Consider the following 16652-nt stretch of genomic DNA (forward strand, 5'->3'; position numbering starts at 1 on the left):
TTATGTGCTGATAACATCATCATTATATCTTTTTATGCATTGATAATATTGCCTGCATCTCATTCTCTTGCTTCTAATTTATTTTATTTCGATATTTCATTGTGTCATTATCGTTACAGCACAAATACGCGAAGGTAATAGAAATAAGTCAAATCGTAAGTTATTTGAATACTTTTCTTGTTACGTTTTGTCGAAAACGCGTAACTTGCTATTTGACTCGCTTCCCTATCGGCTTCGCATAAACTCGTCGTTTCGCCGCGAATACACGAAGCCAGTAGAAAGACGAATCAAGTAACAAACTACTTGTTCAGCTTCTCTGTTGCCTTTGAACTTTGTCTGAAGCCAACGCGAATCACGTTAGATTCGCCATCTTCCACGCCGTATGAGAATCCCCAATTAGGCCGAGTGGCTTGTGCTCTATCGAATCCGCGATGGATTCATGCGCGTTATTATCGCTAGACGTTTGTCTCTAACGTGCGACGAGTAAATGTCTGCCGCGGGACTTGCTGGTGCCGCACGGGGTTATCTCGGAGCTCGTTTCATTTCCACCACCGGGTCGAGAGAAGGTAGCAACGAAATAATGACGCCGTTCCTCGATACAGGCTCGGAGCTCGTTTTTCTCTTAACGAGAAACGCCACCTTCGTTATCCGCTTGGGATGAAACGCCAACAAACGGATCTTGCTTTCCATTTCGGTAATCTTTTAGTTCTTTCGCAAAGAGAATCTTTATTGTCCGAGTATTCTTTGTAATTTGATGCGGCTGCTCAAAAGTGATCTCTTATTCATACAAAGTCATAATTTTTTAAAATTTCTTCGTAAAATTGTATGTGTGATACCCGAGAACCATGCCATATCGTCATTTTTATAGAATTAAAAACATATAAAAACATTTTAAAAATATATTTGTTTATTTTATAAATAATTATTATGTTATGAAAAAATAGATAATAGGAAAAAAATTAATTTATATACAATTGCTACCGTTTTCGTGCATAAATACATACAGTTTTTAGAATATATCGTTCTGGTTTTATAGTAAATACCCGAACACATTTAAAGTGATATGAAAAAAAAAAAAAAAAAAAAGAATCGAGTAGAATCGTAAATAGAAGCATAACAATTAACAATAACGATTAGCGTTCGTTGGGTTAGAAGCAGAAAGGCAAGGCAGTTGTGGCTCATTCTCTTGTTTTTGCCGGAAGAGTTTACTTGCCAAAGCAGCTCTCGGAAACTGATTAAAAGCCCTTTGAAAAGTTTCTTGATTAAAAAGTCCTCAAATACGGGACACGAGTTATTGAACACGAAAGTTTCCATGCAAAAATGAAGAATTTTTAGTTTCTTGAGATTTAGATTCGTATATTGATGTCTACCATAAACATTTTAATGATTTATTATTCAGAGTGCATTTTTTTTTTAATTTTGACTTTTTCTAGTAATTCATTACTTTCTAATAATCATGGAATATTTTTTATCGCTTCGGCATAATACAATTTTTGCTTATAGCTATTTATCTTTACTTATATTAAAGGCACAAATTTGATTTGCACATTTATTGGATTCTGTTTAAAATAAAAAATTTATTAAATATTCTTTTGCTTTTTAAAAATTATAAATAAAACATTTGTTAATCCGAAAATTATTAAAGCTATTTTTCTGGAATCTAAATAAGCTCTGTTTTGTTTTACAACGTATAAATATTGCTTAAATATAGTTTTGAGAAGAAAGAGAAGAAGAAGAGAGAGAGAGAGAGAGAAAGTAAGAAAGAAAATGAGAATAACTCTTCAAATTCTGAAACTGTAGCAAGTGAAAGGTTTTAAACTACTTTGGTAGAACAAAAGCGTATAATTGATGCAAACTCTCCCAGGGCGGACAAGTTTGTTGCGAGGGTAAAAGCGGATGGCCGAATCTGATGTCTGATTTACAGAATGGTTGAAAATGGAACAAACGGTGCGTGTACCAAGTTTCCTTTTATATGTCGAAATAAAATTAAAGAGCAACATCCGTGATTCTCGAAGCAACATTAAGTCAACCATTGACGCGAGTATATACAGTCTAGTGACTTAATCGTTGGGCGTGATTTTAGGAAATCTGCCTAGGCAACGGTGAAACGCGTCAGCAGAAGCCGACCCTGCATCGCTTGTCTGACTCTCGGTTTAAGAGAGGAAAGGATCAAAGAGATCTCTCCTAACGAGAATTCGCTGCTTCCATTAACGCAACAGCCAATCAAGAGAGGCTTGGGAGTAAACATTTGCCGGGTAAAAACGGAATACCATTAGTGTGTCGAGTGCTTTATAGCGCGCAGTGATTCGAAAACACTTTGCGATCTATAACATCGTTGCCATCTTTGAATATTTAATTGGATACAATAATTCAAAAAAATTTACCTTTACAAACGAAAATACTATGAGTGACTCCGGTCGTATCCTGGGAGAAGTAGTTTCGATCCCCGAGAACTTTCGCAACGGAACGAGGTTTAAACTAAGTACATAAAGCACGAGCTCGATAAATAAGTAGCACGGCCAGAATTCTCTAACTCGGACAATAAATTCCGCACTGTTACAAATACCTCTCTCGCGCTTCACGCTCGGAGTTCACTTTCGACTTGTCTCTTAATTAATTAAAAGTTACAGTATGTATTTCGCGACTATTCACAATTCATACCAGAACGCCTCTCCTACAACGATTATTAGAAATATTTCAACACTTGTTGACATATTCTGAAATAATCGCACATTGTATTGAAAATTACCCGGTTTAAAGATTTCAATTTTATTCTAACGCAGTATATTCGTTCTAATAATCATTGCGCATGCATAATCTAAATCTATATCTATAAATTTCAGCTTGGTGTATAAATAAAATCACTCAAGTTTACAGCGATATCTCGTATGTTGTTCTTGGATTAAGATAGAAGGTCAAGAATATCTCTTGGCCGTACACGACCGTCAATCGTATCACGACAACTCAACAAGCGTCAGCAAGATTAAATGCGACGAAGCAGTGGTCGTGTCCTGTTCTTGCAACAAGAATCAGACGCAAATCGCGAATTATCGTTGAAGCTCGTATCCACGTGTCAACAAACGGGCGTTAGTTACATCCGTTCGCTAATATTGACGTAGCATTAATACTGCAAACCGTGATCTATTATTCCATTAAACAAGATTTTACTCAAGGGAACGTTTAGAAACGAGCACAATAATTTCTGGCTTATTCGATCACATTCTTGCATTCTTGCCGCGCGAAAGCCTCACGAACTTCTACGTGCTCTATCGTCCTGTGAATACGTATCGGCGCTACTGACTGACTCTCGGGAAACTTTTTCCGAAGCTCGAGTTTTTTTAAATTGAAAGCGCGAGCGAGCTCTAGCACGAATAAAATTATTTGTCGCGCGACAGGAATTTTTCGAGCCAAGACAATTCTAGAAGTAAGCATATTAATGATTCAGGTCTGATGTAAATCAAATTCTAAAAGTAAGCGTATTAATGATTCGGGTCCGAGCGATCTCGGTGACGAGAATGTCAGCAGATGGACTGGTTAATCAGCCCAGATTCGAAACGTCGAAAGTTTTGGCGCGCATCGCTTACAGTACAGGAATAGCAACGTTAGCACGATTCAACCTTCGTGTTCGCTGGGAAATTTAATCGTTTAGAATAAAAATTTATTCGTTTATTGTGTCGAGCGAAGTCGATGAGTAAATTGGAGATAGCAGAATATTTTAAACTTTTATTCGCGGAGAGCGTAAAGCAAATTTCCGCGCGCCAAATGAAACTTGTCCGGCATTTGCATTGCATGCAATACGATTACTCGGATAAATAGCTTATTCATTATAATTACAGTTTTAAATGAGAGCGCGTATCAAACAAAACAACATTCCAATATGTGTCAAGTTCCTCTCAGCTTCTTTCAGCAAGAGAAAATTGCAAAATCTAAAAAGCTAGAAAAGAATTACGAAGGTCAAATAGATGATATAATAAAATCAATTGTTATTCTCTTATTTAATGCTTTTGTTAAATTAACATTATGTCATTACGATATAAAATATTTTATCACATTTGTCTCAATTAAAAATATTATAGTAACATTATAGTGATTAATATTCAAATTAAATGTTTAGTATGAAATGTATAATATGTATATGTGATATACATTTATTTAAATATCTCACAATGAATAAAGATACATTTTTACATAATTAATGAATTTTTAATTATTGTAGTTTTCGAGTTTATTAATATTTATCTTAGGAATAATATATAAATTTGTAAAAATTAATTTATATATGCAATTATTGCAATTATCTAAATAGTCAATAATATGTTTACCAATTTTACATATTTTTGCTCTCTGAAATATATGCTAAAATAATTTCCATGTCTATTGTATAAACGAATAGAAATGTATAAATATTTAAAATGTGTAAATATTTTTTATAAAAGTATTACAATGGAATATCACATATACACATCATAAGTCATATAAATAATATAGTCAAGTGAAATATAGTATCAAATAAATATCTGTATCTGCAATGATTCAGTCAGCAATTCTATCATTATATATTGTTTTTTTTTCTGTTATGCATTTACGAGGTAAATAAAAAAGATTTTCAATTAACGTTATCAGTAATGTTTGTTTATTTAATCTGGAGGATTTAATATAAATAATAATTGCTGTCGAAACAACGTGCAATGCTGATTGCTCTCGAATCAAAATCTGGGAGAATTTATATATTTTATGTTGTTCATAAAACTGGCGTAAACAGTCCGATATTTTTAAAAATAACATGGTAAAATTGTATGCGAAAAAATATTAGGTAAACTCTGCTTACTAAACTTTATTTCACAATCAAATTGAAAATAGTATGTGAAAAAAAAAGAATATAAAAAATATATTTACATTATGAAAGATGTAAATACTTTCTATTTATTTCTTACTGATCGCATTAATGGCAAATATTACAAACAACTTATACGTTTGATGTTGCGTTAATTATATCTCGTTCAGTTAACATATGCAAGCAGAGAAAAACATATGAGCAACTGACATAATGCAAATAATTCTTGCGCAACAATTCTCTGATACAATTTATCGCGATAATCTATTGGGGTTATCTTCCATTTGGCGTTTCCACATGACACTGCGAACGAAACTTTAACGCTCCAATTAACACGACTAGAATCAAGCAGAATAATAGTTGGAAGATACGCACGCGTTTTCACAGATTCCGCGTACCGTTTAATCAGCACGAGCAGACTATATAATTGTGCGTTACGCAATTCTCCGGCAGACAAGAGTGTTATAGGAATTGATACAAATTTCTCTCCTTCTCGTTCATCACGAAATATAAGGCATTAATTCTTAAAGAAACGGTGACTTACGTAATCTCGACTCGCTAATGTCGTCGAATAACGCTGCCATCCATTAATCTCACCTTCCCCATTTTTGAACTTTGATGAAGAATCATTTGAGAGTGGAAAGTTCTGTGAAAAAGTGTATAATTTTCTAAGATATTTAATCACACACATATCCATATTATACGAGTTTGAAAAAGAATTTTACAACGGTGTAGGTAACATCACGTCTCGTTGCTTCGATATTGCTAGTATAGTAACTTGTGTGTAAAATGTCATTATATAAAATCTTTTTGAAATATTGTTAAAAAGTTGAATATTGTGAAATTGCATGAAAAAGAAGGTTTTGTTGTCTTATGCCTCTGAACATTAATTCTCTCACATCATAGCTGTTTAATTTTTCAGTCACAACTGAAAAGCATCAATCGTGTTTGAAAGTTCCAACGTTGAAACGAACAGTCTTATTTGTGAATCTCTCCAATGTTTACATTCTCCATGATTACATTGACCGTGGGTAGTAACGCGTGTGAAATTTATCGATCCTGAATAATTTTAAATCATTGCGTAATGCCGTTGTCGAAAGTTCCATCGCGAGAATCGAAGTGCTGACGACATACTTTGACGTTACGAACAACGCGAAATTAGCGGCGGCGCGTCAGCGATTCTCCGTTTCCGTTTTCCAACGGTGATACGTCTCTCATTTTCACCACCTTCCATGACGTGAATATATCGCTCGTGTAACGTCGAGCTTTTCGCTGGTCCGGACGGCACCCTACGTCGCACCAAAATTGTTTTGCGCTTCGAAAAACGTGCGGTATCGCGCTCATCTGATGCATCGCACCAAACAACGCTGCTGTATCAAACAGCGCTCGAACAAATACCACGTGATTCACGTATGCGTTTCGTTCACAACGAAATTCGCGACTTCAATGAATTAAATAAAATATACATATATCCCGTGTACACGCGAATAACGAAATTTGTTTGTGTATCTCGGATTACTAGTGTAGCTCTAGTTTAATCTTTAATTTACATCTCTTGTATTATTTGATTAAATTTTTTTATTTATAATAAATCTCAATATGATTTATTATTCGATATCTATTGATATCGTTTTCTTCAAAATTTAATATTTTATTTAGCAATTCTTTAGTATTAACTGGTAGACACTTTAGTTAGATTAATGCTTATAGAAAATAATTATATTTAATTTTTTATTGATATTATACATTTTAGGTTTTCTCGATAAATACTCTACTAAAATTAACACTTTACATATTTAAATACAATAAGTAAAAAGATCAATATCAATAAGCTTGATATTGATATTTTATCACATTTCTGCAATTAAAATTGGAAAAATAATATGATCAAAGAATTCGCGTCATAAAATACATATAAAATATAAATGTCATGATAAAAATTTGTTAAATTCAACGAACATACCAATGTCCCGCAAAGCTCATTTAACTGCAAAATTTAACTGCAGATTAGATTGCGCGTACGTTTTTATATACTCCTCTTTCAGAGAGGAACGAAAATCTTGTTTCCTCCATCGTGTTCCTTTCGCGGTGCTCACATTTGCCGACCGAGTTTTCGGTATATGATAAACGAAGTTTTCTACGCGCGAATGAAGTTCTACTACTAGATACATCGTAAACGCATTGACATAGTAAAAGCGTGTATGTATAGTGTATAGTGCGTCGTAAATCGGATGCTGCGACATAAACCGAATGTTTCTTTTCCAGGAGGACTTGGAACCTCGCGAAGATGCGGGACCGGCTCTCGTGGTACATGGTCTTCCTGATCCTGCCGACAATCCTCTTGGCCAGGTCGCTCGATAAGGGTGAGTAAAGAATAACAACTTCTTTTTTGTAGCATGTTTTTTTTTTATGTCAAACTTATGCAAATAAGAACTACAATAGATTATCCATTAAATACTAATTTTGTGACCTTTATTTATATATTTATATATTATATACTTATATAGTGTTTGCAAAAAAGAGCAAAAGTCATTGCCATTTATGCAATTTAATACATTTAACATTTTTCATTGTTTGAAATATGTACAAAGATAACAATTATGCAGAATATTTTTTATATCATTAAAATGCCAATGAAATTTGAAAAAAAAAACATTGGATAAATAATTCTTTGTACCGAGTTGAATAAAATGGCAAGTTGAGTTTTATCGTCATCATAGTCAGCAATTAATTTCCGCCATCATGCAAAAAAGATGAAAAATACTAAATAATAATTAACGCATACATTAGATTAAATAAGATTATTTCGCGAGATATATCTCGTCTCGTGAGCGGCATAATAATGCACGGAAACACGGAGTTTGTATCGTTAAAAAATGCAAAAGGACGCCCCTTTCTGTGTATTGAACTATGAAGCATTATAACCGCTCCACTGCGCGGTACACAAAGAAAGTCTTTCAAATATTGTGAAATGATTAAAATGCCGCTTATATATCAAATAAAGTATAAATTCAAAGCTTTTATTTGCAATTGGCATAGAAGTCTGCGAAGCATGTTTTCTTGGCGTAACTATGAAAGAGACTTTAATAATAATGCCTTATAGATTACGGCGTAATTGTACTAATTTGTAATGTATGTTAATATTTTAAAATATGCACTCTTTTATATATTAACAAAATATATATTTATCACATAAAATTGGAAAAATGTTAGTTGAAAAAAAAATATATATCTCTCGCAGTGCTCTTAGCGTAAAAGCTCGGGGGTTAATCGCAGGTGAAACTTGAATGAAGCGCTCGAAAAGTTAACGCTCGAATTTACATTTCGCGGTACAGGTCGCATTAAGGTGCATTACGTTCATGAAGTATTAAACCCATCTAAAGAGGGCGATCTCGCGAGCGTTTTCCTCATATATAATCACTTTTGTAGTAATTATCGAAGTAGAGAACACGTTTTGTGCGCAATCTTATTGCGTTCTTATGCATTGCTGCCGAAGATTGAAAATTTTTACTCGTTTTTTTTTTTTATATTAATTGCATATAATTACTCTGATCTAGTTCGTACTCATCGACATTATAAAAAATTTCATATATGGTTATAATTAAAATAAACTTATATTTAGATTGCTAAAAAAAGTCGAAGAAGGAAAGATAATAGTTTGATAAATAATCTTTTAAATCAATTTTTTAATAAAAGTGAGATTAATCAATACTCATAGATTCAGAGATTCAGAAAATTTTATTAATTAAAATTTAATATATTAATCATAATTAATCAATTTAGCATTAACGAAATACTGGCGCTGTAAATATGTTTCTTACAAAAATGCTTACTTACTGCAGAAAGTATATACGCCAACTCGTACTAGATAAACAGCATTAAGTAAATAATTCTTTGCTCGTGATAAAGGTGATGACTTCTAAAGAAGGTCAGTAGAAAATAAGGATGCGCGCGCATAAAGATATGCATGCATGCTTTGTAATGCCCGGAAAACAGTGGCAGACGGACGGCAAAATAGAAAACTCGCAACTAGAAATATTATTCCTTTTCGTTTATACTTTTGCAGAGAAATAGCTCGCAATGGTGGGTGGATATATTTTTTTTATGGCAAATCCTTTTTAACACATTTTTAAGCAAAGCAAAAAAGCAGAGAGAACATTTTTTTCTGCTATCAAGAAAACATTATAGCAAAAATAAATTAAGCGCTAGCGCTTGCTTGCAGATAGATATATCAATGAAAAATATATATATCAATTTAGTTAGTTTTTAAATTAATATATATATATATATATATAAATTTTTTTTTATTATATAATATATTTATTTAAAGCATAATTTTTTTTTTTTAAATAAAAATTGAATATAATGAAAATAGCAAATTACATAAAAAATTCTATTAAAGCTTGTATTTTTTAAAAATGTATCTTTTAATATTATTTAAACTTATTGCAATATTTATCATTTTTGTGTGATTTACAAACCAACTTTTATCGACAACACGTTGTACTACGTTCGATTATTTATCTGTATCACATTATGGTATGTATTTTCACGATACTCTTAAATGGGCTAAAATAGTAAAAATTTTATTATTTAATACGTACTATATAAAAAGAAAACGTGAGAGAAACAATACAGGTATGCACTTGTATTAAAGTTTTTAACAGGCATTTGATTTACGGCGGTAAACACGATGAAAGTGCTTGTAATTAAAATTCTCAGCATCAGTCGATCAATCTTCAAGTACAACATGGATCGTTTATCCCAAGCTCACGTATACAGGTTCGTACGCATATATACAACCACCGAGTCATTAGCGGTGAGAAAGAGAAAGGAGTATAAGAGAAAGCTTCGCGGTGGAAATATGGAAATGCATGAAAGATGCGAGATATGCGTAAAAATAACATCATGCATTTTTCAGTCTGCCGCTCGTTAAAACATGATGCGCGATGGTGTCCGAAGTGAGATTTTCATCAATGTTACCGCGCGCTCAAGCCATGTCAAAAAAGTGAACGTAGATTCGCCTGGTCAACCACCAGTGATGAGGGAGAAGGCAGTCGGGGCACGATAGAAAAAAACGCACGCGATGGTAATGCAAGTAGATACATTCTACTATGTACAATATAAAGAACGGACTCTTTCGGGTCGGTTGAGGAACGAAAAAGAAAAACGAAACGAAAAATCTGTAAAAATGATAAAACGAATGTTTGAATGTAAAGAATATAAAACACTTTTAAATATTTATGCTAGATAGTGACATGTGCACACTATAATGCCGCAAAAGCAATGCAGTTGTGCAATAAATTTACGGTACACATTTCTACTTCTGCTACTTTTTCTTTTATTCAAATGCTTCGCGTACGAATATTTTTTGCTAATATGCATTGTCATTATTTTTAGCATCCTTGCAAAATGGAGAAAAGAAATAGGGATATATGATATGTTATAAAGTTATGCGGCGGGAGGGGGAGCTGCTTTTTATGCTATTGCTTTTGTTACATATTTATTTATACACATCTTTTACGGAGAAAGAGTGAAAAAAAGTTGATTATTTGTAAGAAATTATTAGTTACGTTTGTGCGCTGCATTAAAGCGCGCGAAATTACTTTTCTTTTTTACCCCTGCAGGCAACAGTCAAGTTTCTTGAAGAAGAAAAATATTCGCGCCTAAATGCGAAATATTTTTGAAAACGAAACGCGTTGTTGAAATCGTTGTCGCGAGCGTTAGTTGCGTCGTTACATCGCGAGACAATGATGAAACGAATAAAAACCGGTGTTGCCTAAAATTTTATCACCGCACGTTTCGCATCGTACCAAATGGACGATGATTAAAGAGTTTAACGCCGATCGATCTACCGTATTGTTACATACAACGCACAATCGAATACAGTGATTTATATTGGATCAAAAAAAAAGCGCCTTTTAAATAAGAACGCGTTTTAATGCGCAACAATAATAATCCGTATCCTGATCGTATCTGTAATTGCACGCGTATTCTTTATCAAAATCCACGGAATTGTTCCCATACCTCGCTTGTAGACACGCATAATTGTCAACGTATGGTATGCGAGAGAGAATTCAATGGATGCTTGAAATTAGGAAAGAAAGTACATTATTTTTCGCTTTACTATTTATCCGATTTTATCATTCGCGTAATCTGCTTTAAATCTTTTTTAAATTATATATAGCAAATAACAAAGAGAATTCTAATTTTAGATACGTTACTTATAAAGAGTTATCCGAGTATTTACACGCCTTTTTATTTGCCTTTTAGTTTATCAAATTTTGTTGATATAACGGTAAAAAAATTATGTAATTACAATTTCTGCAAATTTATATGAAAATGTCTACTTTATTGATAAGAAAATATTAGACAATCAGTTCTTAAAATTTTTATCATGTTACACCATGACATATAGCGCGGAGAGATATATCATTATGAAACACCGTTATATATCATTACGAAATCTTATTTCGGAGAACTGTACTGTCAAACATTCTGTTACGATCGTTTCTAATCGGGAAGGTTTTTTTCACGACGCAATTTTACTCGCGTTGCTCGACAACTCTATATCGACTTTCTTAGAAACGTATAAGGGTGAATAAAAACAAGCGGAAGAAAGAGAAAGAATAAATAATGAGCATGCGATAATCAGCAGGGTAGAGAACGCAGTCTTATAGTCTTGTAGACATGCAACTACCTACCGCAATAAAAAGGATTTTTCGTGCGTGCAAATGGCTACCCACTATCCAAAGAGGAAATATTCTTAAGACTATACGTGTATGTGATAGCCATTTAAAAGGGACACGCTAAGAATAGCTTGGCTTTTTTTTGTATTAGTGATTATAACAGGACAGTATTTCTATCGCAACGATAAAAGTTTTGTTTGCCATTATTGCATATATTGCGAATATTATTATATATTAGAAATTCATAATTTTTAATAAAATGCGTTTATTATCGCAAAAATAAAATCGTACATTTGTAACAAAGGAATTTTGTTGTTGATATTTTACTATCAACTCTTATATACTATTACTTAAGAAAATTACTAAAAGACTTTGCCAAAAGATGTGATACTATATTATTATTTTTATAGAAGATTATGATAATCTGTTAAAATAAATATATAATTATTAATATTGATTATTATTGCTAAATTTACAATAACTTTTCAAGTGTATTTAATACGTCTGCCGAAAATTGAGATTTTTCACTATAAGCATTGTGTAAAATATTTCCCACTCTCGAGTAATACAGGCAAGAATTGTCTCTTGATAGCTTAATCGCGTGGAATCGGCGTGCCGCTTTAAAAGGGCTTTCCCCTCTTTGAAATTGAAATCGCGTCGAGCGCATTTAGGCGGCTTTCCTAGAATCGTTACGCCAGCATCCATATTTAAGTATCGGAAATTCTATAAAGGCGTTGCGAGAAGTTAATTCGGGTCTTTCTCACAGCCGATATTTAACAGCATAAAAGGCGTACTTGCGTACTGTGGATCTTGAAATTCCACCTCATTACATGGGGAAATTACATCTCCCGTTTTGCGGTATAATTCAAGAGACACTCGCGCAGGATTTAAAGCAGGAAATCTATTAAATCTAAATTTATACGTTAACAGAGAAAGAAAGGAATTATTATTAAATATTTTCTTTTTTGCTCTTATATATTTAATTATCGTAAGAAAAATTTATGTCAATTACAAAAGTCAATTAATATTTTATATTTGATTTATTTCTGGTATTGTATTGTATAATCTGTCAATTATGCGCTATTATAAAGTCCTTTGAATTATATCGAGTAATTCGAAATTATATATTATCATTAATATTATATATTAATATTAATGGACCGTTTATTATATTAGCTAAATGTGATAAAAGAAATAAGATAACGCAATGAACATTGTTTATGCAACTTTTATCTTTTCTTTTCGATGGCTAGAGTGATAGTTAATACACTCATAAGTAATTTTTCTTCTTTTCGTATATCTGTTTATCGAGCGAAAACGATAATTCCTTTTAAAAAAATCATTAGATCGAAATTAAATTATAAATTTTAATAGAAACTTTTGAGCTTTAAATATTGTTTCTATGCAAGATATATTTCTAAGAGATACTTGTATCGGTAGTCTGCACGACGTCTGCTTGTGAAAAGTCGCTATTCTTTTCAACGGCGTATCATCGATTCTTAAACGATCTCATCTGACGTGAACAACCGCCGGGTAATTCGGGAAGTACAATTACTTTTCGTAAAAATATAAGGAAAATTGTGCTACATTGATGCGATTGCTAAAAATGTGCTCGAGAGTCATCATCGTCCCTCCTTGCTTTCTTGAAAACTGCAATCTCGATTTATCTGATTCAAGACATCTTAGATTCTAGGTTTCTTATTTTCGTCTCTCCTGTTCTAGAATCCTTAGTTTCTTAAATGGCAAATTTTTTGCAACTTATTTTAGAACTCGTGAATATTCTAGATCATAAATTATCTAGATATTTTTGGGATTTTACATTTCTTCAAGATTTCAAGTTCGCTTATTTTCGCTTATTTTTAAACTTTATTAACGTTTTCGTATGTAAATCACATATTCTCGACAAATTAAATATTCACAACTTTGAATAGTTAAACGCTTGTTTCGTATTATATTATTTACGTATATATAGATTTTATCCATTTTTATTACATATATAGCCGCCAATCTTTTGCATATATAGACAACCTTTCAAACTTTGAGATTGATTTTCAAGCGGGCTTATTAATCGGGCGTATTAGTGCAAGCTAATGAAGTTTAAACATTGCAGTATTAAACAATTATCGAGTTATCAGAAAGTTTTATTGTATAAAAGTACAAAAGATAAACTATTAGCAAAATGGGTAAAACAATTATTATACAAAAAAAAATATTTTGATTCGTAAATTTGTCGCTATATAGTATATATTATGCATTTTTGCATAAGAAACATATTTTTTTATTCCTTTTCCTTTTATATGCATAAAAGATATTATGCAATATTATTGTATGCGAAAGAAAACAGCGTAAAAAAGTCATCATTATACATTAATATTTTTACGCATAATAAAAGATTATTAAACTAATTTTTTAATAAATGATCAATTGTAGCTTGTTTTCTTAGAAAAATTCTAATAATAATATCAAAGCCAATGTATGTTGTTAAGCACAAGTATCCGTACAATAAAATACATTTCTTGTAATATTTATGTTGCTCTCTATAACAGAATATTTATTAGAATATATTCTAGCATTCAGTCCTTTTATAGATCACATTTTGCAAACATGATTTTGATCGATAAAATTTCGGATCGCATATTATTAATATCTAATTTCAGAAATCGCGCTGCATATAGAAAAATAAATGAAAGATTGAAATATATCTTACTCACAAAATACGGAAATACTAGACCACGCATATCTTGGAAAATGTATTTAAAAGTTTATTTATAAAATAATGTGATTGTATTCTCGAAACAAGACAACACTCGATCATCGGATATATTATCAACACAATGTATTGGATCGTATTACACGCTGCGTGAGAAGGTCGAGGTTTTAATCAGTCGATTACCAACCTTTGTTTGAGAAGGACGTGAGTGTAGATTGATTAGAAATGCCATTTATACACGGAGCAATTTGCGGAGATCAACATGAGTATTACAAGATGTGTGCTGTGAGTAACTTTTTAGCTTTCATAAGCTGCTTTAAATTCGTTCCAGTTTCCATTTGTATATATTGTATAACTATATTGCGGAGATATAACATCATGCAATAAATAATACTTCATGAAATAACATATATATAAATCTCTTACTGAAATAGATTTATTTCGGAATTTCATCTTCTTGTAGAAATTCAATAAATAACGTCGCAAAATATCGTAAAAACCGATTAATCCAACATGATCGTAATAAAAAATCGTCATTCGACGCGAAATGATTTTAGCCATCGAACTACATCTCTTCTCTGCATAAAAATTCAATGATTGAATCGAGTTTTCCGAATAAGACAGGCATTTTCTACAAGATTATAAAAGCTTCCGCATTATCTGGAAGAGATGCTATTAGTTTTATCGCAACGAAAAAGTGAAAAACTGAATCTATACAGCGATGCACTCCGCCGTTTCGTAACTCCTTCTCGCCATTTCCCCTTCCCCCTCTTTACTCGTCAGCCGCGATGCATCCGTTCCACGTGTGAGTAAACATCTCTTCTCTCTTTCATGCGATACACACGCGCGTACAACGCATGTTACGCGCATGTAATTTATGCAAAGCTGTCAAATCCGGACATTTTATACGCTCGGTCCTCGCGTCTACGTTGTCACGAAGAGAATAAAATTCTAGCGCGAGGAAAGCAGGCAAGATGACTAAAAGTGTATATATAGCTCTCGCGTTTCGAGAATATTCGCCGGTGAACGAGAAACATGTCTTTCTTACTCCCTCGGATCTGTTCGGCTTAAACAATTCGTCGAACAAGTGCCTTGCTGTAAAAGCGGTTGTGTGCTGTCAGTACTTGATGTGATCTGAAAATAAGATAAATTTCACTGCCCGAGTTTTAGCAGCATCAACGAAAGTTGGAAGAGTCGTATCTCTCTGTCCTCACTCCCATCTTGATATCTTCTTTATCTTATATCTGCAGAATTTTCTCTCTCCCCTCTATATATAACAAAGATATTATCTTTATTATTATATAACTAATTTGATTAATTTCTTAAAATGTCTTTAGTTAATTTCTTAAAATTAGTAATGTACTAAAATTTTTTTTATGTTTTTATTTATAATCGTCACAAGTTATATAAAAGCTTTAAAATATTTACGGTTAAAAGGACCATTGCGTAAATTAAATACCTTTTCGGCAAATCTCGGAAGCTATTTATACTTTCTTATTACGGTCTATTGGTTGTATCAACATCTGCAATCCTCCGATGACATATTACAGTTTCTAATATAACCACAGTTTTGAGTTTAGTTATGTCCCACATCAACGATTTAAGTCCATTTCAACAGTACATTGTATGAACGTAGTAATTCACAAAACATTCCAACTATCATAGAATAGTTTGTAAACATATATACAACTACAAGAAATTTAATATACAACGATAAAAATTCTAAGATATCTTTAAACTTTCACTTCAAATTTTCGACTGAAAATTGTCAAAAAATAATTTCATTTATTTCTCGCAATTTACTTTTCACCATAAAATGTCTTTGCCAAATTACTTATAAATTGAAATCTATTGCTACTATAATTATGTAGTAACGAGAGGAAATCGATTTCAAATTTTTCAAAGGAACTGTACATAAAAGAAAAGAGAGACGACAGTTACTGACAGCACGCATCTCTGTGCAGATTTCGCTATATATTCATCCGACACTTCGACAATCGTTGAGACGCGCAGACATAAACGCGCGATGCGATTCTATATAAAGCGAGATCCCTCTCTATGGGCGAGAATATTTTTCGTGTCCTTGGTGAGCGTGTGTTGGGACATCTATATGTATTATATGTATATTATATATATATATACGCTTACCCCCAAGGGTGAACCAACCGCCTTTCCCGCATATGTACCGGCGAGATAAGCTCTCAGCTCGCTTTTCGCGCTGGCCTTACTAGCCGTACCGTCTCTATGACGATGACGACGCGAGGTTGGTAATGCAATATTATTGGAGATCGCGGCAATCTCTCGTGTTGGTCATTGGTGGATACATGACCGGTGGTTTGTACCTGCGATATGCAAACGATGCAAATCTATTCCTACCCATATCCGCTCTTCTTACTTCTGTCAGGTCAGATGATATTGG

General features: G+C 32.7%; 1 protein-coding gene across 4 annotated transcripts in view; it reads left to right on the plus strand.

The window, feature by feature from the left end:
- Dpr12 (defective proboscis extension response 12) overlaps positions 1–16652 on the plus strand; it is a 232060-nt gene that overhangs the window by 111286 nt on the left and 104122 nt on the right. For all 4 annotated transcript variants that reach the window (XM_070308818.1, XM_070308819.1, XM_070308821.1 and 1 more), the window contains one exon: positions 7100–7197. In XM_070308818.1, coding sequence (XP_070164919.1) covers positions 7122–7197 — 76 coding nt within the window. In that variant the 5' untranslated portion in view covers positions 7100–7121. The remainder of the gene's footprint in view (positions 1–7099; positions 7198–16652) is intronic.

The sequence above is a fragment of the Polyergus mexicanus genome, unplaced genomic scaffold (assembly GCF_030449975.1).
Source record: "Polyergus mexicanus isolate NDT 795.1 unplaced genomic scaffold, iyPolMexi1.0 SCAF_16, whole genome shotgun sequence".
Lineage (NCBI taxonomy): Eukaryota > Metazoa > Arthropoda > Insecta > Hymenoptera > Formicidae > Polyergus > Polyergus mexicanus.